At 48.2% G+C, this 22,038-nt stretch overlaps 1 protein-coding gene across 8 annotated transcripts in view; it reads right to left on the bottom strand.

Moving 5' to 3' along the window:
- vps13d (vacuolar protein sorting 13 homolog D) overlaps window positions 1–22,038 on the bottom strand; it is a 26,133-nt gene extending 4,095 nt beyond the window's left edge. The window contains exons 1-59 of one of the 8 annotated variants that reach the window (XM_029155222.3): window positions 21,576–22,038; window positions 21,012–21,167; window positions 20,582–20,659; window positions 20,018–20,208; window positions 19,851–19,931; window positions 19,332–19,448; window positions 19,134–19,238; window positions 18,815–18,985; window positions 18,632–18,732; window positions 18,327–18,495; window positions 18,128–18,229; window positions 17,767–17,953; window positions 17,423–17,605; window positions 17,199–17,329; window positions 17,077–17,131; window positions 16,650–16,817; window positions 16,305–16,435; window positions 16,090–16,222; window positions 13,731–16,001; window positions 13,506–13,657; window positions 12,364–13,422; window positions 12,169–12,259; window positions 11,966–12,092; window positions 11,702–11,882; window positions 11,393–11,617; window positions 10,058–10,196; window positions 9,747–9,963; window positions 9,497–9,668; window positions 9,310–9,410; window positions 8,987–9,211; window positions 8,601–8,899; window positions 8,351–8,484; window positions 8,111–8,266; window positions 7,777–7,960; window positions 7,449–7,523; window positions 7,166–7,366; window positions 6,953–7,042; window positions 6,739–6,879; window positions 6,542–6,667; window positions 6,038–6,112; window positions 4,831–4,936; window positions 4,486–4,638; window positions 4,264–4,399; window positions 4,144–4,191; window positions 3,854–4,004; window positions 3,557–3,773; window positions 3,242–3,489; window positions 2,962–3,153; window positions 2,756–2,882; window positions 2,535–2,677; window positions 2,318–2,448; window positions 2,054–2,229; window positions 1,832–1,955; window positions 1,183–1,418; window positions 1,001–1,103; window positions 720–877; window positions 533–641; window positions 285–455; window positions 49–153 (exon numbers count right to left, since the gene is read on the bottom strand). In XM_029155222.3, the coding sequence (XP_029011055.1) occupies window positions 49–153; window positions 285–455; window positions 533–641; window positions 720–877; window positions 1,001–1,103; window positions 1,183–1,418; window positions 1,832–1,955; window positions 2,054–2,229; window positions 2,318–2,448; window positions 2,535–2,677; window positions 2,756–2,882; window positions 2,962–3,153; window positions 3,242–3,489; window positions 3,557–3,773; window positions 3,854–4,004; window positions 4,144–4,191; window positions 4,264–4,399; window positions 4,486–4,638; window positions 4,831–4,936; window positions 6,038–6,112; window positions 6,542–6,667; window positions 6,739–6,879; window positions 6,953–7,042; window positions 7,166–7,366; window positions 7,449–7,523; window positions 7,777–7,960; window positions 8,111–8,266; window positions 8,351–8,484; window positions 8,601–8,899; window positions 8,987–9,211; window positions 9,310–9,410; window positions 9,497–9,668; window positions 9,747–9,963; window positions 10,058–10,196; window positions 11,393–11,617; window positions 11,702–11,882; window positions 11,966–12,092; window positions 12,169–12,259; window positions 12,364–13,422; window positions 13,506–13,657; window positions 13,731–16,001; window positions 16,090–16,222; window positions 16,305–16,435; window positions 16,650–16,817; window positions 17,077–17,131; window positions 17,199–17,329; window positions 17,423–17,605; window positions 17,767–17,953; window positions 18,128–18,229; window positions 18,327–18,495; window positions 18,632–18,732; window positions 18,815–18,985; window positions 19,134–19,238; window positions 19,332–19,448; window positions 19,851–19,931; window positions 20,018–20,208; window positions 20,582–20,659; window positions 21,012–21,108 (11,475 nt within the window). In that variant the 5' untranslated portion in view covers window positions 21,109–21,167; window positions 21,576–22,038. Of the gene's footprint in view, window positions 1–48; window positions 154–284; window positions 456–532; window positions 642–719; window positions 878–1,000; window positions 1,104–1,182; window positions 1,419–1,831; window positions 1,956–2,053; window positions 2,230–2,317; window positions 2,449–2,534; window positions 2,678–2,755; window positions 2,883–2,961; window positions 3,154–3,241; window positions 3,490–3,556; window positions 3,774–3,853; window positions 4,005–4,143; window positions 4,192–4,263; window positions 4,400–4,485; window positions 4,639–4,830; window positions 4,937–6,037; window positions 6,113–6,541; window positions 6,668–6,738; window positions 6,880–6,952; window positions 7,043–7,165; window positions 7,367–7,448; window positions 7,524–7,776; window positions 7,961–8,110; window positions 8,267–8,350; window positions 8,485–8,600; window positions 8,900–8,986; window positions 9,212–9,309; window positions 9,411–9,496; window positions 9,669–9,746; window positions 9,964–10,057; window positions 10,197–11,392; window positions 11,618–11,701; window positions 11,883–11,965; window positions 12,093–12,168; window positions 12,260–12,363; window positions 13,423–13,505; window positions 13,658–13,730; window positions 16,002–16,089; window positions 16,223–16,304; window positions 16,436–16,649; window positions 16,818–17,076; window positions 17,132–17,198; window positions 17,330–17,422; window positions 17,606–17,766; window positions 17,954–18,127; window positions 18,230–18,326; window positions 18,496–18,631; window positions 18,733–18,814; window positions 18,986–19,133; window positions 19,239–19,331; window positions 19,449–19,850; window positions 19,932–20,017; window positions 20,209–20,581; window positions 20,660–21,011; window positions 21,168–21,359; window positions 21,504–21,575 lie in introns of those variants that run through there. The other 7 variants (XM_029155226.3, XM_029155227.3, XM_029155230.3 and 4 more) reach the window with 7 other exon arrangements.

The raw sequence follows: 22,038 nt of genomic DNA, 5'->3' as shown, positions 1-22,038 counted from the left end.
TCTGTGATCTGATGAACCATGGAGCATTAAAAACAACATCTTTCATACCTCCAGCTCCTGCTCCGGCTCTTTTTTCTTCACGTCCTCTTTGATCTTGTCCTGCTCTGTGCTGGGTGAGCTCCTGATATTTCTCCTCTGGTTGAAGTCACTGATCTGCAGAAGTGAGGAAGTAGATCTTTGTGACAGTTACTGTGATGAGATTCACTAAGACTCTCACTCAAACTTTATCATGTACATCTGCAGAACACTTCCTCACATTACAGTCTCACAGCTTCCCTTCTCACCTGCAGGACACGTGTGGGTCCGTCGGGCAGCACCTGCACCGAAAGCACTCCAGAACCGGGTCTCATCTTCTGGTTGATGAACTGCTGCTCAGGACCCGGCTCCTCCAGCCCAGAGTCTGGTCCCAGCACCACCTCTGCTCCATCGTACAGTCCAGCTTCACCACCTTTAACCTGAATGTCCAATATGATTAAATTATGACCATGAGTTCCTGAAACCCTTTAGTCCACACATTTGTTGGTCGACCCACCTGAACCACAAGCCGGGGAAGGCCGCAGGTGAGCATGCCTGAGCTGAAATACCACGTTTGGGTGGTGCTGCGGCGTGAATCGGGTCGTCTCAGCATCAAAGGTTCAAAACTGAGAGAGACAAGCAGTCAACCTTTCATGACGCACGGCACAGTTCAGAAAGTAGCTGCAGCTGTGAACAGAACAAACCTGTTGTCGCTAACAGCTGCCAGGCCGGCGATGTCCAGCACCAGAGACGAGTCCAGTGGGCGTGGCTGGGCTGGTTTACTCTGAGGTGGAGACGAGCCTTCGTGACACAACATGCCCGTCCCAGTCATCCTCCACAGCTGGGAGCGCTTCCCCGGTTCCTGAACCACACATTAAAGTCACTGTCAACTGTCCGACACAACCCATTTGTTGCAGTTTTCAACTGAAGGAATCATGGGCAGCTCTGTCTGTACTGAGGAGTCGCCTGGGTGTAAGGACAGTACCTTCTTCTTCAGGACGACCCTTTGCGTCTTGGTGTCCACATCCAGAACGAGTTCAGCACAGCTCACCACACGCTGCTTCCCAACAGGCCTCTTTTCAGCGCTCCTGCAGACACAGTGATGCCACTTCCTTTAGGACTAGTGCTTTAAAACCACATCATTAGTCAGAGTAGCCGTCCTCTTACTGTGAGAAAGTGCGAGTGGCTGCGATGTAGATGAAGTTCTCGTAGTACAGTTTGTTGTATTCTCTGAAGAAGTTCATGTCGGCCGTGACCTCGGAGGAGCCGGCTCCCTTCACGGTCAGAGTAAGGTAGGGCGGCAGCGTGGGCTCATCGCAGGCGTAGTCCAGCTCTGAGCCTGCCTTCACCTCCGTGTGCAGCCGCATGTCAGCCACGCCGTGCTGCCAGAACTGGATCGGCACCTGGGTTTTAAAGAAGAAATCCTTTACACCTGTTCTACTCTGTCTTTAGATTCTGTGCGATAAATCTCAAAATTCTCTCTGATATTGGAATCAGTCGACTCAATCTGACATCACTTATGGAAAAAAAAAATCCATAATGATGCCCACAGGTGTTCGGAGGTTTCACAGCTGATATGGGTTGACTTTGAGCTCCCTTTCATCTTTCTTCATAACTAAAACCTCTCGACTACCTCTGTGACACGTCTCATGCAGCTCAGAGAGAAAGTCTGCTCCGTTAACCCCACTGCTACCATTAATCAAGTCACGTCCCGACAAACAGTTTGTAGAGAAGCATCAGGCATCTAGTAATAATTTGGACACAGGCTCCTTTACTCTGACTTATAATGTCCGTCTGTTTCATGTAACATGTTTACCTCTGAGATGTTGTCAATGCGGAAGGGAGGTGACAGCTGGTCGGTGTCGCTGAAGGAGATCTGGTAGGTGGCTCCCTTCAAGCTGATCTCTGTCCGCAGGAAGAAACAGTTCCCCAGAGTGTCTCTGCAAAACCAATCAACTCAACCTGAGTGACATAGTTCAAGTAGTGAAGGTATAATCCCTGATTCAGGAGAACCTGCTTTGCTTTACATGCGGCTCACCTCATGTTGATGTGGAAGGACTTGGGCTTGTTGACCTCGAAGCCTCCAGACCAGGTGCAGTTGAGGGTGTCCATGAGCCGCACACACAGCAGCTGGTCGTAGTCATTACGAGGCCAGTGGAAGACGACGCTGGAGCCCGGCAGCGTGGAGATGTAGCCGTCTGGATTGGCTGTGCCCTGGGACAAACATGTAGGATGGGTTGGAGACAGAACCTCATGGCGGGTGTGGTCTGCACCAGGAGACACTTTTGGCTCATTTTCTCACCTTTCCTCTGGCAAACTCCCTCTGAGCGAAGGCCAGCTTGTGCGTCGAGTGGTTGTCCAGCAGGTATCGGGGGGCAAAGGTCACAATGTGAGTGTCTCTGTAGCGTCCTTGTCCTTTCCGCACACTGATTCCTGTGTTGATCAACCGCGAAACAATGAAGCCCCTAAACTGGCCCCTGAGCACAGAGCGTGTTTGTTGGCTAAATGGACCAGCTCACCTATGTTGTAGATGAGGCCGGGCCGGTTCCCTTGTTGAATAACCTTCACTGCCCTGACCCCACTTCCTCCGTCCAGGGAGAAGCCCTGGCACCAGCCTGGAACTCCCTCTGGGTGGATCCCTTTCCCAATCCGCATTGTGCACCTGGGGTCGAGATGGCCAGGGAAAAATGAAACAGGGTGCAGCAGGACAACTTAGCTTGACAGGGCAGAGGCTACTTACATAGCAGGCTGCTCCTTGTCAGTGTAGCAGAAAAGCAGAGGACTGAGGCTTCGGGCCAACTCATGCTCCTCAAACTGACCTGCAGCGTCAGTTTTGCCGTTGTCCTGGCGGAAAATCAGTGGCAGACCTGACAGAGGAGCAAGCAGAGCTCTAAGAAACAACAGCGGCTAGGGCTGCGGCAGCCCTTTAATGGACGGGAACATTACCGGTCTTGTTGATGAGCCAGTAGGGAGCAGAGATGAGGATCTTCAATGCCCCTTGTGCTCTCAGTATGATGCGGATGGTGAGGCAGAGCAGACGCTTGTTGGTGTCATACAACCTCATGCGCACCACGTAGTTCTGAGTCCCCGGAGGAATAAGCAACTCTTTGCAGATGGAGAAGTTCTCAAACAGGAGTCCTGAATAACACACGAGGAACACCAGTCATTAGAAGCAGGAGGGGGTTTGGGACGTCAGCTCCAGTGCTGAGGTGTGACGAGGCCTGACCTAGCTCCATGTTCTGCGAGGTGTCGGCCGCGTGGAGCACGGCCTCCTTCCCCGGCTTCAGGGAACCTCTGATGGAGGTTCCTTTGATGTAGTAGTTGAAGTCGTAGGGCAGCAAGTTGACCAGCACCATGGTAGGCAGCAGGAAGATGGTGTGGCCCGGCTGGCGGTAGATCTGCTTTCCGCTGTCAGAAACCCTCTTGGCTGGTTGCTGGTCAGGGTAGTTCTCCTTTTTAATCACCACACAAAATCTGCAAGGCGCAGAAACATGAGGAGCGGAACCTCGTCAGGCAGGAACAAGCATGAGTCACAGCTTACCTGAAGTTCCGCTTGAGATCATCATCGAAGTTGGCTGACTGGCACTCCCTCTTACTGCTGCTGACCTCCCCGGGCCGCTCCACGCTGGTCCAGTGGATGGGAACTTTACAGAAGAACAGGCCGAGACCTTTGGGTCGAGCCTGCAGCCGCCAGGATGTCAGGTGGAGGGGAACTGCCAGGGCCTGACCCGGCTGGATGGGAGGCAGCACCACAGGTTCTGTCAACACAGGGACACGGCTCCCTTCATTAGCACACTGAAGAGCGTCATTATTTAGCTGGGAGGAAGCGGCGTCTTACTGTCCGGAGCAGAGGGGCTGTCCAGTCTGACCTCCATGGGAACGTCCAGCCGGTTCTTCACCATGAGTGCAGAGCGAACCGTGATGACCTTCCTGGCACTGCCCTCAATGGAGATGGAGAAGACGACTCTGACTGGAGGCAGAGCCGAGAACTGACGGGTTCACACACAAAGAAAGTCGCCATTAGTGTAAAAGTAGCGTCTGAATCAGCTATTTGTCTCAAGTGTTGTTGCTGCTATGATTATTATTTTTCTTATTGTTTATGTATCATTACACTGAATGCTGACTTACATAAACATGTGGGTGGATGATGTTAGTCCTGCTAATTGGACTGCCAACCTGTGGAAGAGACACGAGTTGAATGTTTGTTACAAAGCACCAGGTACCGGACCGTGTCTGACTCCAGCTCACCGTGCTGGACGAGTTAGTTCTGTCCGCTGCTGCGTAACGGAAGAACACGCCCACTTTGTCCACAGACACTGGCTTGACCTGTTCCCATCCACACACCCGCACCAGCAGCTGGTGGAGCTTCAGCTCATGAGTGTGTCTGCAGGAGAGGAGGCAGCAACCGTCCATCAGCAGCTTCAAGGTTTAGTTTGATGAACAGGTCGTGTGCGTGAGTCTGAGCCGTACCGGTGCCGGAGTTTCTCACGGGCCTCAAACTCAAAGGGAATCTCCTCCCCAGGCAGCACCTCCCTCCACTGGCTGATGTTGTGGGTGTCATCGGCTCCTGGGCCGTGGAGATCTGAGATGGAGTCTGCACTGCTGCTGTGTGACAGCGCCACCCTGTGTCAAACATGATCACAATGCTAGTGTGATTTTCAGATTCACTGAGTGGTGAATGAGCCTCTGTGCACAATTCAATAAGTTAAACTCTTTTTCTACAATTATTACAGACTTGGATGTTTGGCTTTGATAAGCTATGAATCAGTTTCATATCTCCTGCGAGGTTCTGGCCCTGGTTCCAGTTCGGCTCACCTCGTGGGAGTGGTGGTTAGAGTAGCAAACCACATGGTGCATCCTGTGTGGTTGCGCAGAGCATATGGCACGAAGGGCTGCCTCCTCTTGGACAGCTTGACGTCTGCTGGGCAGAGAAATGAGGGCCCAATGAGAGAAGCCTGCGTTTGGTGTGATGGTTAGAACTAGCTTCAGTAGCAGTCATGCAGCTTCCACCTTCCGTGACACTTTACAGCTGCCGGTTGAGACGCTTCACCTATTTCACCCTAAGAACAGTAATCCATGAAATCTCTCTCAACTTCTTCAAAAGCGCTAAGGAACCAAAACTGATGTTTCTGAATTCTACATGCTTGAAGGTGTACATGTTTACATGAGCTGTATTCACATCAGTGTGTATAAAGATAAGTCAAAACAATGTAGCTTTCAGTCACCACCGTCACAGCGGTTCTGAGGTCATAAAGTGAGTGATTAGTCATTGTAAAAATCATTACTATCTAATTAGATTGTTTCAAGCTCCACTAGATCTTCTACAGGCAACAGTCAGGACTACTGGTCATGCAGCAGAAAACAAACCGCAAGCAAGTCATGCTGTTCATGCAGAGCCGAGGAAGGAGAAGGAACGACAAGACAGTGACCACAAACTGTCGTTTCTACTTCAACATGCAAAGCAGCTAAATGTCCACAGTGGGTCTTTGTGAGTACTGTTCTGTTAGTACTACGTCCCTGACTCATCAAGCTGAAGGGCTGCTGCAACCTAACATCACATCAACATCACAGAAACAAGTCTGATGCTACTTCTTTGCTTTTGCAACATTGTACATTAATACTGAAAACCAACATACACATTAAAAATATGAAACAAGTTTCATATTTTAGCTCCAGTTATCTGGCAAGTCTCTGCACCTGCAGTGGTTTTCAGTCCTCAAAGTGTCAACTGTTCATTTCATCTGTCAATACTTTAATGACACCGAGGACCATCCCAGGAAACAATGAGCAGAAGCTTTCAGGTGCTTTGGGAGAAGTTGGATCAGAGTGAAGCATCCTTCACCATTGTTGGAAAACCAATCCAGGTGACTGCCCCACGGAGTCGACGGAGGTGTGCAAAGCTGTCATCAGCACAAATATTGGGCCTATTGTGGTTGATGTGACTGCAGTTCATGGAGCAGACATGTGATGACTGAATGTGCTGGTGCAGGAGACCAACGGGCCACTAAACTCTGAACTGTACCTCTGGAGGGAATCTGCTGCTCGAGGCAGGTCAAGCTGGCTGTGCTCCTAGTTCTAAGGTGAGTGAGAGGAGCACCTGACATCAGAGAGACAGTTACGGAAGAACAGAAACACATGCGGAGGGAACACACAAGAGCGTTAGAGTGTGGTTGTCCTCATTCATTTCAGTCTTTCTGCAGATCAGTGCAGGTCATGCATCATTTCAACAGGTCTCAACTGTATTTACATGTTGTTGCAACTAACACGTTCATTCATTTCCTGGTCCAGAAACAGAGCAAAGAACGTGGCTGATGAGTGTTCCTGGGGTTCTGTGACTCTTAAGAATAAAGTGACTCATCAACCAGGTTTTCTGACAAGATGAACAGATACAAGCAAAGTAATAAACCGAATCCTGAACCCAACACTTAACAGATACCTGCTGTGTTTTACATTCTGCTTTAGCAATGCTCCACCACTCATTCATCACCTCTTTTTGGTTAGTTTCATTGGAGCAGTTGAGACTCACTCTGTGTGAAGCTGGGTGGGTCGACTGAGGAGCCCATCCACGGCTCAGGAGCTGAACACTGGGGGTTCTGGATGTCCTCGTTGCAGTAGTCAGCTATCCAGGAGCTTTTGGTGGTGTTGTATTGTTCTGGACAGGGGATAAGCCACGGTGAGCATTCTGTTATGCTACATGTGCAACTTGTTCCAGCCTTTACTCACCCAACAGAACAGAGGTGATGTCGATGTCCAGCCTCTGTTTGGCTCGAATCCCCATCTTGAAGCGTGGCGGGTGGAGGCGGCCGGCAGCCTGCTGCTGCCAGGTGAGGAAGCTGGGCCAGGGCTCGATGAAGGGTTCCCAGCCTGGAGCAGACACACGTAGTAGTGAGAAAACCTGAAGCCGTGAGGTCAACTCACCGATCCTCACCCTTTTTACCCGATAACTCTCGGTTGTAGTAGTCTCCAGACAGAGTGAAGCTGGCATTGCCTTCCTGCGTGGAGCCAATGCGCTGCAGCACGTAGAGCCCTGCAACAAGCACAGCACAAACTCTGGGCTACAAATAGACACAAGACATGAAACACTTCAACTGCTCAGTCTTCTGAGGAAGACCATGTGACATGCCTGGAGTTCTAGTGTAAGGCCACTTACTGGAGAAGGTGAGCTCAGCCAGTGGTATGTCACAGTCCAGACAGTCATCGATGAAACAGATGCACACGCTCTCAGCCTTCACCTCCACCCCAGACAGAGGAGCCGAGTGGCTGCTGGAGCTGGAGTCCGCCCTGGTTCTGGGATGTCCCGCAATGTTTTCAGCATTCTCCAGCAGCCACGTGGCAGCCTGGTCCAGCTGGCCTGATGGAGGCACCGTTATGTTTACAAAAGTCACAGCGTTCTGACGCTGCAGGTATGAGGAGCAGTGGTACAGTTCACTCACCTTTACACAGCATCAAAGCTCTTTTGCAGTCCTCTTTCCTGAAGCCAAGGTCTTGTAAATGGCTCAGTTGTCCCTCTGCACAGATAACAATCAACAATCAATGCTAATGTATTATAACTAATCTTTAAATGATGTTTCTGAACTGATACAAGGCTACAAGAGACTATCTACAAATATTCATGTTCATACACACTTCTTTTAGGCCTGGGGAGGTCAACAGCTGCTGCTTAACAAGGATTACAGAACCTCAACCATTTTAGACTTTGTGTAACAGACGCCCGGCTGCTTGGGGGACGGGGGCAAAAAAACATCAGTCAGCTGGACGTACCTATTAGGGCCTCAGTCTTTAACCTGAAGCTGTCTTTAGGTGAAGCAGCCACCTCAGCACTGGAAGCAGTAGCATCAGAGTCAGGTGGCACCGAGGTGCTGGACGTAGGGATGGACTTGGCGATAGCCAGGAAGAGCTGAATGTCATTGTAGGACAGACGAATATCCAGAGTAGGAAACTGAATCTGCCGAAGCATCAAACACAGTTAGACAATGCTGCGATCCCTTTCTGTTCTGGGGATCAAGTGTAGTTTATAATCAATCTACAGGGTGTCAGGGAGGTTTCTGATGGATTTGTACACAGCACATATGCTTTTACATATTGGGGTCCTGACCTCCAGCAGAGGTGGGATGTCCTCCACATTGAAGGCATCTAGTAGACCCGAGCTGCTCTGGTAGGTGGGGCTTCCACACAGCTCCACCTGCACGTTGACCGGGTCGATGATGGACAGCGCCGTCTCCTGCTCACTACCCAGCCGACATGAGAACACCTGAGGGCAGGAGGCGTCTCGGTTATCTCTCTGGTAAGAACTGTGCTAACGCAGTGAACAACAACCTAAAGCCATACAGATCACCTCTATCCCAGCGAGGCTGCCAGAGAAGGGTCTGTCCTGCAGGCGAGGCTTGTAGGTGAGGACTGTGGTTCCTTTCAGGATGATGGCATTGGTGTCCAGACAAGACGAGTCCTCCACTACCACAAACTCTGTGCCTGGAGTTCAATGAAAGGTTTTTCCTCCATTACATTTTCATTTAATTTTATTAAATAATTAGCTTTCGCATGAAATTAAGGTTTGCAGGTTTATGTTTATACCACATGTCTTTCACCTGTGACGTTGATCTTGACCTCTAGGCAGCGCTCCTGATTGACTGGCACTGTGGACCTCTTGGTGACCACACCGCTCTTTACCGTCTTTGGCATGACCGCCCCGGGCGTGTTCATGGTGCTGGAGCCCGAGTCGGTGCTGGTGTTACTAGGCCAGCGCTGCCGGGTCTCGGTGCAGCTCGATGTCTGACTCTCCACCGGCACATGCAGAAAGTCTCGAACAAGCTGGAGCCAATCGAAGATGAGAAACACCCTAAGGTTGTTGAGCACCACTGTGAAGCTGGACGACTCACGAGTGGATCTGCAGAACAAACAGTAGTGAAACCATTTACCATCTGACGCTACATAAAGCTCTGCCTCCACCCATGGAGCTTTTCTCCCATCCTACCTGTAGTGCAGCTCCAGCTGCAGTGAGGCCCGGTTGGTGCCCGTTTTAGATGGCTGGAGGATGCAGTCAAACACATTGTGCTTTGCTCCGTCTGTTCCTCCAGTGTTCGTGTGCAGTCCCGTGTAGCGAGTGTCATATGCCAACAGAGAGTGTGACACCAAGTTGACAGACTTGGATCCATTGGACAAACTCTCAAAGAGAAGCTTAGACTTCATGAAGTCAAACCTTTTGAGAGAGAAAGTATCTCTGCTAATAATCTGAGCTTTCAGTTTAGTTACAGTAATAATCAACTGCACTTGCATGAACAACCACATTCTATTCACCTTGATAATGAGCATTTGGGGGTGTCCAGCAGCTCCAGACTCACATCCATCATGTCCACCAGGAACGACAAGCTGGTGTAAACATCTCCACTCAACACCGTCTGTACAGAAATGAGGCATCGGTTTGTCAGGATGTCACAGACAGCAAGCCTTTACCTGGAGGGTGAGAGTGCAAGTGGTTGCTAACATATGTGCTGGGATCCTGCAGGTTGTACGGTCGCAGGAACTCTTCAACAGGCTCTCCCAGGTTGTTTTCCAGCAGGCCTCTGATCAGCTGGTAGCGCTCCCGGTCCAGGCAGCAGTGAACTGACGACAGGCTGCCATGAATGGTCATGTCAGGTACCGCATGGCTCAGCTCCCTGGAATAAAACTGTTCAGGTTAGAGATGTGTGTAAATTCTTCACACAGTGAAGACGATTAGTCTCGTGACTCTGTACTTGTCCAGGTTGCGCTCCACTTTAAGCTTCAGTCGACAATGGTCTTTCAGCAGGTTGTCTCCACTGCGCCGCACAGAGTACGAAGGGAAGATGAGGTCTGAGCTTTCCGCAGGTTTACCACTGCCGTCCCAGGGCTGAGCGGGCAGACGCTCTGCAGCGAAGATATCCATCTCCTGCAGGTCCAGCGCAATGCAGTCCAACAGACATACGTGGTCGTCTAACCAAAAAACACAGCCCACAAGGTGAGACGACTATGACTACGACTACTACAACAAAGCAGGAGTCCAGACTTAATCAACAGCCATACCAACCTATGCTTTGAGGGGGGTGTTGCTCACCAACTCCCGCTGTGTGTGTAGCTTGTGGTTTGCCAAGAGTAAAAGCTGTAGAGGAGGAAACGCCAGGTTTCTCTTGCTCACTAGTGTTTTCTGCAGCCCTCTGGACACGCTCCTGTTGCAAAAGAAGAAAACAATTTGATCAATGCTTACACACAAAATTACATTACAATTACACAAAAATAAAACTAAACAAGAATTAATCGAGTGAAGTGGGAGGTTTGAAACGTGTGACTGTGCCGATCGAGCACAGGATGCCGCTGATTTACTAATCAGGGCAATAAAATACAATGTGAATGTGAATCCAGTTTCATTGTATCACTGGCAGAAAACCAACAACAAAGCAGAGTCGACATTTTTCACTTTACAGATGTTTGATCAAAACAAACACTTCAACCAACACTTCAAAGCTCAAATGGGATAAAAACAACACACCAACCACCAACTTTCATAATAACTTTTTCTCTGATCACTAAAGACTGATCCAGTTATATATTTCAAATGTCCATCTAGAAACATATTCATCTAATATGTGACTAGAATGAAATTTCTTTTACATGTTACTGTAGTAGTAAGTTGGAGTATTACCATAACCAACACTGTATGAATCAATACAGGCTCTGAGATGCACTGTTTAAAGTCAAAGTGACCAATGATGCACATTAAGCATCAAATAAATGCTGTCGTTTGTCAGTCAAGGATGAAAACAACTAAAACACAGGTGCTGCACATTAAAGCAAACTCATGCGAATATACCTTGTAATGTGATGGATCCTTGTATGAATTTGCATGCAGTATAATGTTCTTAACAGGAAACACAAAATGCATGTGAAAGACTCATAACACGTTTAGAGCCACACTAGTTGTCTAAACACAACAGTTCCTTTGCTTCAAACACAACAGCACCAGCTTTGCGGTATCCTCCTGTGTCTGAAATGTGGGTCTGGGCCAAACCAGAGAGACCTAAAAGGTTTGTGTTTGCTGATTATTATAACGTTATCCTGGATCAGTAAAGTCATGTTTGGAGAACAGGACGTCTGACTGAGGTTTAATACACAAAACCGTGGACCTTGGCTTTAATAATGACAAACAAAACATGACTATGCTTTAATGCAGTTCAAGACAAATGGACTGCTGCTTAGGTTTAGTTACAGTCTTCATCATGCATGCTGTTTTCATCAAGTATCAGACTTAAATAAGTTACTATAACGTTCAGGAAGCCAGGTAGACACGAAGTAAGTTCTAGAATAAATATAGTGAAGTTAGTTGACCGAGGACAAACAGAGCTGATAATCAGGGAGGACCACTCACCAGAGAAGGGAAAAAGGCATGTGCCATGGTGAGTTTCTCTACCTTGTCTCGAAGGGAAAATGTCCCATGAGCCCCAGCTGGCAAGAAGCAGTTTTGTACCCGCAGCTGTCCGAGATTGGCCACGATGACCCTGTGTGACCGGGAGCTTTCTGGAATCAGAATAACTGGGGCACCAGCCTCGATGTCCAGCAGAATCCTGGACGCCCGCTGAGGATGATCCCGCACCTACAGAGAAACACAATGAGGAAACAATCACTAAGGTCCAGCCTAAAGGATCACAATGAGAGGGACCCAGCAGACCGCACTCACAGTCTGGCCCTCCATGGCCGCCCTCTGCCTGCCAAGGACGTCCTGTAGCTGAGTGAAGTGCTGGATAAAGGCCACCACCTCGGCCTGGAAGCGCTGGGTGTGGACATACTGCACCGAGGCCATCTGCAAAGACACCTTGATGTCACATTCCCTCTCCAGGTAAGGGTCAGGCTGGCCGTACCTGGAACAACACAAAACACGGGGGATCAACAGCTAATAGGGCCAACTTCTCAGGGCCCTGCAGAGTTTTTCTGTGATATATACTTATAGATGTTGAAAACTAGAGCCTCCCCCCCTCGAGTGGTAAAGCGCTCTCGATACAGATGACCATGTGGGGTCAAGTCGCTTAGGGACAGACTTCCTAAACTTCCCTGTAATGCCAGGTCTCCATCTGAAAACATCAAATCATTTGACTGTAGGGACTTTTGCAACCAAGTGAACCATACAGACTGAGATTTCACACATACCCAACATTTCCAGGTGCGCTGATAATTTAGATACACTGGCTCTAGCCAGCTCGTTCACTTTCTTATTAAGCACAAGAGACAAGGAATGCACCTAAAAGTGAACACAAGTTCAAGTTTAGAGTTTACTGATAATGTCTTCGAGACAAACAGATGCAGAAATGTTTTAAATGTCAAAATCTTCCAAGCCATCCCAACCTTTAGGTCCACTTTTGTGTTGATGGGCTCGGTTGCTGCCTCATCCTCCTCCAGCTCCAGCTCGTACAGAGGGTATCCTGGAACAGGTGGAGGCAGCGTTGGCGGCACCTTCACTGCGTGATTATTGGCTGTGGAGCCGATTCCAAAGAAGTCCAGGATAACCACCCAAGTCTGCAGCGTGATCAACACGTCCAGACAGTTAAAGTCCACGTCTACGCTTCGTGCTACACTGCCGTACCGTGTTTTGAACTCTGGGTGGTTCTGGTCAACCAGCAGCACATTGATATGAACTAATGAGTCGTCAAAGTTTGGGGGGGGCTCAGGAGTATGAATGTGTCGAGTTGGAGAGGGGGGTGGGGTGTTGGGACAGTTCGAGTCCTGTTTGGATTTGCGGCCACTAGATGCAGGCTGGCTGGGATGCCTCTGGTAGAGCTGGAACACATTCTGAGCCTCTTCCATGTGGGCAGGAAGCGAGCGAGGCATGTCTGGGCACAGTGCGTTGGATGCTGATGGACAGCTTTGCGAAAGGTACTCCTTTGGACAGAAGGTAGAGGGCTTGGGGGCTCCACGGGAAACCATCAAATGTTTGTACTTGGACTCAGGGTTCTGCTCAAGGAGGTCCTCCATAAGCAGCGAGCGCAGAGCCAGCTGCACTGCCAGTAGGTGAGGATGGTCTTTAGTAAAGTCTCCCTCCAGGTCTTGGAAGTGGAGACTGACTAAGCCCTGAGAGCCCTGAGTAAGATCAGCACTGAGCTGGACCTGCAACTCTGCCACGTGCAACGTGACTTTAATTTGAGTGAATGAGGTAGAATCAGGAGCAGGTTTGTGGGACTGCAGAGGCAAAGGAGAAGAAAGCGACGCTTGGGAGAAGCTGATATGAGGAGGGTCTCTTGCAAATAGTCCCCCCTGTGGGTCAGGAAAGCGATGAGGACGTGTAGAGGAAGGTGTTGGTGGAGGCGGTGTTGGCGGTTGACTGGGTGTAACACGGTGTTCCTCAATCAGGGACAAGTTGTCCAGCGTCTGAAGCACTTGTTCATACACCGGCTTGCATAAGAATACCTAGCACCAAAAGCATTCAAATCAATACACATGACAAACATACAATAACCTAATGAATGACTCTTCAGTGGTGTAACATGCACCTGAACAGGTTTGACAAATTTTCCCTCGATTCTCAGTAAACCGGTGCTTTGGCAGGGCTCCTCTGTGGTGAGTAGAGTAAACTGGGCGTCTTCATCGATGGAAACCTTCTCCATGGTGAACTGTATAGTGGTGTCTTTTAAAATATGGAACGCTGAAAAACAGTAAAGCTGTAACACAAGCTGTAGCACGTCGGAGTGGATTATTCGGACATAAAACATTCTCACCTTTTCCCCGACTCAGAGACTCAAAGAAGTCTTGCCGTGTGAACTGCTGCTCATCCTGACTGATGCTCCCATTGCGGGATGGTGACATAGTGCCAGTGTTTTCTCCCCCGAGTGGCCTCTTGAATATCAAATTACTCATGTTGAGTGAATAAAGCCGAATATCCTTGACCAACACTTGTAACTTCTCTCCTTCAGAGTCCTGCCCTGTGACAAAATTCTGGATTGTTATACTTCCCAGGTGACCGACCAAGAGCTCAGGGTGCCCATGTTTTCGTGGAATAGACACAACTGGAGATTCAATGCCGATGTTGAGAGTCAGTTTAACCAAGAACTTGTCTAGTGTGGATTCAGGTTCCTCTGTGGTCACATCCTCCTCATCCTCAAATGAACAAGCCCAGCTCTGACTCTGAGTTCGACTCCTCCGTGAAGGAGTCTCAAAGAGTGAAACCATACCACTGTATTCTGCTGTTTTTGTGGCTAGAACGGTTGACACTTTGGTGGCAGCACTTTTTAGCATAGAGCGAAAATTGTCTTCTACCTCATTGGCAGATAAACTGAGCTCCTTAAGGAACTTGGCTGAGTGGTTATAGTGCAAAGACGCCATATGAAGGTGCAAGGAACACTCCCCTTGAGTTTTCTCCACAAGACAAAAATTTAAAGCTTCTGAGAGGGAACTTCCTGCATCAGAGAGGAATGGTATGGTCGAGCCAACACTTGAGGGATTTTCCTCAACATTACCGATGCTGACTACAAACTGGCTTCGGCCGCCCTCCTGGCTCAGATCGACCAACTGCATAGACCCAAGTGAACCATTGATGTCCAAGCGACTGCCCATGGACACGTTGACCTTTGTGCCACTGATGCTGGCAGTAGCAATCTTCAAACCCTTTTTCTCAGCAACAAGAACAGTACCTGTGGACACGGTGCGGAGGAGAAGCAGGTTAAGGCGGTGGATCTCCACAGTCAGTTCTTTGTTCTGGTCATATGTGGCCTGATACGTCCCCTCCTCTTCTCCTCTGGAAGGCACAGTTGTTTGTTGTTGCACTGATGACCAGGTGCCTTCCTCTTTGGGGAAGGACTTCTGCAGGAACTTTAGTAGCTCCACCATTGTCTCAGGGTTGAGAATGATGTCTAGGTTATTGACCTGCATGCTTATCACTTGAAGGGAGCTGTCCAGGTTCATGGAGGGACAGTCTGAACTCACAAACTGGTACTCAAGCTTAATTAGAGCCTCCTGATCTTTGAGAAAGGAACTAGGAGAGGTTCTATCCATAGACATGGGGAGGCATGTCTCAGTATTTTGACCCAGATGTTCGGAAGACTTGCCATCAGGTGACAGCACAGGGGATGAGGGCTGGCTTTCTTTGAGGCTGCCAGTTGGTATGTCAAAACTGAGATGTTTATGAGAAGCCACGAGCAGGTCAAAGTCTGAGCCATAGGTCTGTAAAGTGTCCACCAGCAGGAGGCCATGGACAGTCAGAGAGACTTCAGCATCATACGGCCTCTTGACAAAATGAGCATTTGTGCCAAATACCTTAAGAACAGATATGTAGCGTCCATCACTCTCTACACCAAGCTGCATATAATTGATGTTGAATTCAGCCAACAGAAGACGAGACTCCACCAAGACCTCCCGCGTATGCTGCTCTAATGTCATCACACTTTGGGTCAGGTTTTTGGCTGAATCCTGCAGCTTCCAGGAGCTGTCCTCTCTCTGAAAGATCTTATCATGGCGGAGAGGGGTAGGGTCGGGAGACCGTATGTTGGGGCCTCTCTCCTGGCTTTCGTCCCCTTCGGTCACAGAGGGGCTGCTAAGTCTTGCCAGACAACTCCTCAGGGCAGTCATCTTCTCCAGGTTGATATGGACCTTGAGGTCTGGCAGGGTTCCTGACAGAACAGCCCCAGGGAGCTGGGGATCTGACGTGTAGCGCAGCCTCTGCTCAAGCTGCAATAACACGTTGAACTTCTCCACCACATGAGTAGGACCAACATCACTCTCTTGGAGATGTTTCCAGTTGTCCTTATAGCGACCAACCATTATCTGCAGGTCCTTAAAGGACAGGGAGTATTTCTCATATAGCTTTCTGTTATAGGCCTGTGTATTTTCAGGTGATGGGAGGCTAATCAGTTCAGGGCCTCTGGCCTCTTTCAAAGGCATTTCTAGTTCTGGTGGTGGAGAGTCTGGCGGTGTGGCGAGTGGCGTCTGGTACTCGTCATCACTCATGTCCTCCCGCTCAGGCTGCATATGACTTGGACTGGCCTTAGTGTCATCTTCAAAGAACAAACAAACCAATACAGGTCTGAGACAAAAGCGGTGGATATTTATGTATACGAAGTTTCTATTCTTGTGGTGTTTTACCTTGAGAGTTTGTGAGGAGAATCCTGCCTAAATCGACCACGACCAGCATTGGGTCTCCAGACTGGAAGTCATCAGGAAAAACCACCTGAGGTGCACAGATGTCCAGCTTCATGGTCCAACGCTTACTGTTTTCCTACAGGCAAACACATCAGCAGGATTTAGATATTATCAGATAGACAATTATGTCACGTCACCTTCTTTTGATTGCCTCTTACAATAAACTCCCCAACCAGCAGCTGATCAATGGTTTGTCTAATCTCTGCCTTGGTCTGCATCTTCAGCTTGTTGTATTGCCTCCTAGCAGCCTCTGCCACTCGCAGCTCCAGCTCAGACTGGTAGCCAAAACCTACAGATGCAAGAAATGCAGCAGAAATACAATGAGCCAAGGTCTGAACTGGGAGCATGGTCATGGCTTTAGGACATTTATGGCTCACTTGATCACTTACATTATTGTTGTTATTATTTCTAAATCTTTTCATCCGTCTTATTAAAGCAACAAAGACTAATGTAAGAAAAATTCAAGCCACTGTGCACCACACACTGGCAGAACATGCACTTACCGGAGGTGTGAACCCTTCCTTTGTAGAAGAACTCTGTCACCTTTTTGATTGGTTGTGGGTTGTAGACAATGTTTAGTGGACTCGTTTTCACTTCCAATCTTCTCTCAAACTTGCACCTTGCTGGGTTACGCTCATAAATCATCTCAAACACAGGTGAAGACAAGATCTCTGCATTGATGATAACAGAAATGGTGCCTAATAAGAATCAAATATCTGAACCAGGAAATAAAATACTATTAAAAATATAAGCAGCGAACACACAAATGAAGTCAGTCTAATAATAACAAATACAACAGTTTCTAATAAAAATGTTCAGTTAACAACTTCATAGTTACTGAAGTACATTAGAACTAAACAGTAAAACATTTAAACATTTAGAATTTTTCTTTATATAGAAATTATTAATCAACCAGTTCTTTACACGTACCTGAGGAGCTGCTGGTCTGGCTGGATGGCTGACTAGTGGTAAAAACAACTTTGTCCTACAAGACAAACATCTCTGTTACTACTCGAGGAGCTTTCCTTCACGTTATTTACAGAACCACCTACCGTTTTGGGAGAGACCAAGACAGGGAAGATGGTGCCCTGGGTGGTCAAGTCTCTCAGGAACAAACCACCGAGCTGAAGGGACAGGAGGGAGGATTCAGTGCGAGGCAGCGACTCCACGATCACCTTCACACCTGTGGGAATCAAGTGAGCAGAGCACTTGCTGAGTCTAAAAAGTGTTCAAACCCAAAAAAAAAAAATCACAGAACAAGCAACCCTCTATGTACCTGAGAACTCCAGCTGGATGACTGCACTCTCACTTAGCGTGCCACCCCTCCTCTCCTGGTGGAAGAGCGTGACGGCACCCTTCTCCAGTAGGAACTCAAGACGGGCAAACATGTGGTCCCGCTTGGTGAACGTGTTCAGTGTGTGAGAGTCCTCCAGTGGGTCGAACAAGTCCTCTGTCTCCGCTAAGGAATCAATAAATAATGAGGAACAGCAAAGAACCGAGACCAAACAACACATACATAAATCACAAATTCACCAAAACACTGCGTGTCATCGGTGCAATGACCTTAACAACTTTTTCAACTTAGTTAGAAAACAGGCTAAACAGAAGCGAGTCTCTCACCTAGAATGTCCCAGGAGGATGGACTCGGCAGCAGCTCTTCAGGCTGGTCTGGGTCCTGGGAATCTCCATGCCATCCTCCCCAGCCTGGAAACCAGGACTGCAGGTACTGGATCATCCCACTGCCGCTTTTAGGGATGGATGTGGTGGGTGAACAAGACTGAGGGTCAGTACTAGGCTCTCGCACATTCTGGAAAACAGAGCCACAAAGTGCCCAATGACACAAACACACTCAGACTGGTGGAAGTCTGATTACCAATTTGTGACTAAAGCAATGTATCATGGAAAAGGCAGACGGGCATTTTATCTAAACTGCAACAAGACAGTTTCATTTATACCTAGTTAGATAAACTACCCATTATACCTCTGCCAGCTCTTCCTGCTTTCTGAACCAGTCGTGGACAATTTCTCTGAGACTCTGCAGTTCCTCCACCAACTGCTCCTCCTCCACACGCTCCAACTCACTCTGAACGACGAGGACAAACATCAGCTTAGTCTGGTCAATGCCATAGGGCCGGGATGTGCTGATAAGTGAATGAACGGTGTGTGTGGGGGTGCTGTACCTCTTCCTGAGGGGTCAGTGGGACCGCCTTGAGCTTTCTGAAGTACAGGCTGGTGTAGGTTTGGGCGTCTCGAGCCCGCTGGAGGGCAAACTCCCAGCTGCCTCGCCGTCGCTGCTCCCTGATCTCACTGAGGTTTGCCTGGATGGCAAACTTCCACCACTGCTGAACGCTGAAGGAAAAATACAGGCTACAGGTTCAAGTGACTGGAATTACATAAACAGAATGTCTGGTGGAATGGATCTGTGAATAACGTTTTCAACTAGTGTGAGAAACAAACAAACGGCAGTGTTTAGCTGTGAACTTACTTCCCAGAAATGGGTACTTTGGGTCTCCACTTGCGGTAAAGCATCTCTTTCTCCCGGCGGTCCAGTTCTTTAAGAAATGCCATGATCTGCTGGTACTGGACCTACCAGACAACAGACACATGGTCGATCTCTTCTTCTCACAAACTAATAAGCTGAATCAGGGGACATGAGTGTTAAGTGGACCTGCGACAAACGTAAGGACAAGGGTTCCAGCTGAACCTGGCCCTCAATCCTTGGGGCGTGTCGGGACCTCAGAGGCTCCTTGGACGCGTTTCGTCTAAGCAGCACGGAAGCACAAACTGGCTCAAAGATGTACTGGTGCACACGGCTCTGCATACACTCGGTCATTGACTCCTGTGCAGTTGTAAAAAAGGTTTTTGCAAACATCACCTTCCTGTCAACTCTGCTTCCCGCTTTGTTGAGGAGCACAATCATTTATTTTGCTGTCTGTAATTTAAATAAACCTCAAGGAAACTTAGTTCAGGTTCAGTGTGTGTCTGACCTGGATCTCATTTGCAGGCAGATTTCCCAGCATTTCACATTCTGTGTCCCAGTATACGCAAAAGTCTTCGATCTCCAGCTGCTTTTGTCGAACAAGCTTTTGAATCTAAAGATTGGATAAAAAATTTGTTAGTCCAAAATGCAGAGACTTGTAACAAAACACAGATTTTTCATCAGTATAGAGTCGGTAAACACTTACAGACTCTTTGGAAGGGTTTTGTGCTGAAACGCTCTTGATACAGACTCCAAAACAAAACGGTTTCTCCGGGTTGGAGAAGTCATCCTCAAATCGGAGATGCACATCTTGAATCTTCAGCTGCACACATACAAACTCGGGCTTGAAACAACAGCTATGTGACGCCTGGAAGCAATTCAGCCTCAACTCAACTACTTGGATTACAGCAAAGGGAGTCTGAATCAGGTTCAGCCAGCTCTGTTATTGTTGTCATTGACTTTACCTTTGAGCTCTGCAGTATCTAATAACCTGTGCTGACACACAAATGTCTTAAAAGGTTGAGTTGTGAAACATCTAATACAATCCTTTAAACTGTGAGGCTGATTTAACTATGTGATAGTGTGAAGCTTTAAGCGGCTGCCTAATACCTCATCTACTTTTACTTTTACAGTGAAAACTGGAGACTGACTTATTTAAGCTTGCTGGGGTCTTGTCATTTCAACTGATTCATGTATCATTTATTTTTAATGTGGGATATCTTACCTCGATGTTTTCCACAATCCTGGTGACCACAGAAGCAGTGACAGAATACCAGTACGACTCTCCCCTCTGTTCACACTCACTCTGGTGGAAGAAAACATTTGGAGATGCCACATTAATGTTAAAAGGGCTTTGGTTTACATGTTTCTGTCAGAAGTGGCTTTGCCTACTTTAAATCTGTCTTCGAGAGCCTTAAGCAGGCGTTTCTTGCGCTCCCTCTCCTCCTCCTGCTCCTTTTCTGCATCGTATTCCTGCAGCTGGGCAGGGCCGATGATCAGGTTGAGCTGGGACATGGAGATGACCCATGGGTCACTGTGAGGGCGGTAGAAAGGGATCTGGAGAGTAATCTTCCCAATAAAGCCTGGTGAAAGACCCGAATGAAGGATAGTTCACAAAAAGGCAAACACATAATGATTGACTAATATTAATATTTAGTTCCATTTTTTGATTTAATATGGCATCATTATTTATTTGTAATGAGCAGTCACAGGTCAATGCTAGAGAAAACAACACTCTCAATTAGAGCAGCATCACAGGTCAGGAAAATCCTCATTTGCTATATCGTTTGTTAAGCTCATCTAGGTTATTAAACCATCAATTAGTATAGAAGTACACCTTTATTTTGCTGCTGCAAAAGGACATTATAAAAACACAAATATGCTGTGCCAGCATCTTGTTTTGAAAGGCCAACCAGGTTGATGGTGAGAACTACGTCACATGTCGGTGTGACTCACCTGCTTTGACTTCAAACGGCAGGTCAAACTCCCTGAGGGCATCCTTCCTCAGAGGGAGGTTCTCCAGTTCCACAGCACCTGAAGAATGACGGGGAACACGTAAACACATCCACTGCAGCTGGTTGAGCATTCATACAGATGTTCTGTTCCAACATGAGCTCCACAGCATTGACTGGTCTCATTACAGGTGACATGCATTACTGCACCTTTAGCCCGAGCCAACAGAGGCAGAGAGTAAAAGTTCCATGTCTTCATTCTGTACTGATTTGTTATTTCCAACTACACAACAGTAAATACGTTGATCGTGTTCAAGTCTAACTATTTACTTAACTCAAGGGTCAGGTCTGTTACGAGAAAGACAAAGAATACAAACACATTCAAACAACAATAGTGTTAATTCATTTACTAGAACAGAGGAATGTGTGGTTACCTTTCAGTAGTGCGATCGAGAGCTGATCCGTGTTCAGGTTACTGACATATTTTCCCAGGTAAGTGTTAAGCACCCAGGCAACGAGACCCTCCAACATCCTGATGGCTCAGGGTGGACGAACACTGGCGGTGCTCTGTGAGGGTGAAAGGTTTCTGTCTGTAAACACACATTGGGGTCATCAGCTTGGTAACGGCACTTCTATGAAGCTGAATACACCAGGCATAAATAACTGTGTTGCTTCCCTACAGCTGCTTTCAACTCAAGTAAAACGTGAATGGAACGATGCGCTGGTGATCAAACTGATCAACCGGCTCCTAAATAAACGCATCGCTGTCTGCGCAGACTCACTTTCAGCTGAAACTTTGTCACTTAGTCTGGTGGGAAAGTGGGCACATTTGAGACAAATGACTAAAAAGCGTCCAGGTTTCAGGGGTCCTGGCGTGGGTTCGTTAAGAGACGCCGACTGGAACCGGCTTCAGTCCGGTCAAACTAATGAGTGTCGGCAGCAGCTCCAGGTTCCACGCAGCCCGAAGGCGCTGCCGGCCGGGCCTCCGTCCCACTCACCGCTTAACACGACAGTTGTCGCTCTTCATCGACTTATCGACGCAGCTTGACGGAGTGCATGTCCATGCCAGCCTAATGCTCGTCTCTGAAGGAGGTCCGCTCCGAACCACTCACACACGACGAGGTGACGCGACTGGGACCGCTGGCGTCACGCACCGCGGGGCAGGCATTAGGTAACTGGGGTAAAGTAAAATCGATACCGGACCAAGGTAAAACAGGGGCCACAACCAGAAACTCAGCGTGGTTCTGGTGCCGAACAAGGTGAGGTTGCGAACCAAGTTAGCTTAGCTACTTAGCTACCAACTAGCAAACGAAGGTTGAACGCTCACTGCCAAGACCGGGACAACTGGCGGGAAAAGACGCTCAGAGCCGCACGAGCCGAACAGGTTTTCATAGAAAACACATCCAATGCTCCCAAAATGGAGGAGAGACAGTTTGATACCAACACATCAAAGTTCATGGT

Source organism: Betta splendens, chromosome 7 (genome assembly GCF_900634795.4).
Source record: "Betta splendens chromosome 7, fBetSpl5.4, whole genome shotgun sequence".
Lineage (NCBI taxonomy): Eukaryota > Metazoa > Chordata > Actinopteri > Anabantiformes > Osphronemidae > Betta > Betta splendens.
This window is presented reverse-complemented; position numbering and strand designations above follow the sequence as displayed.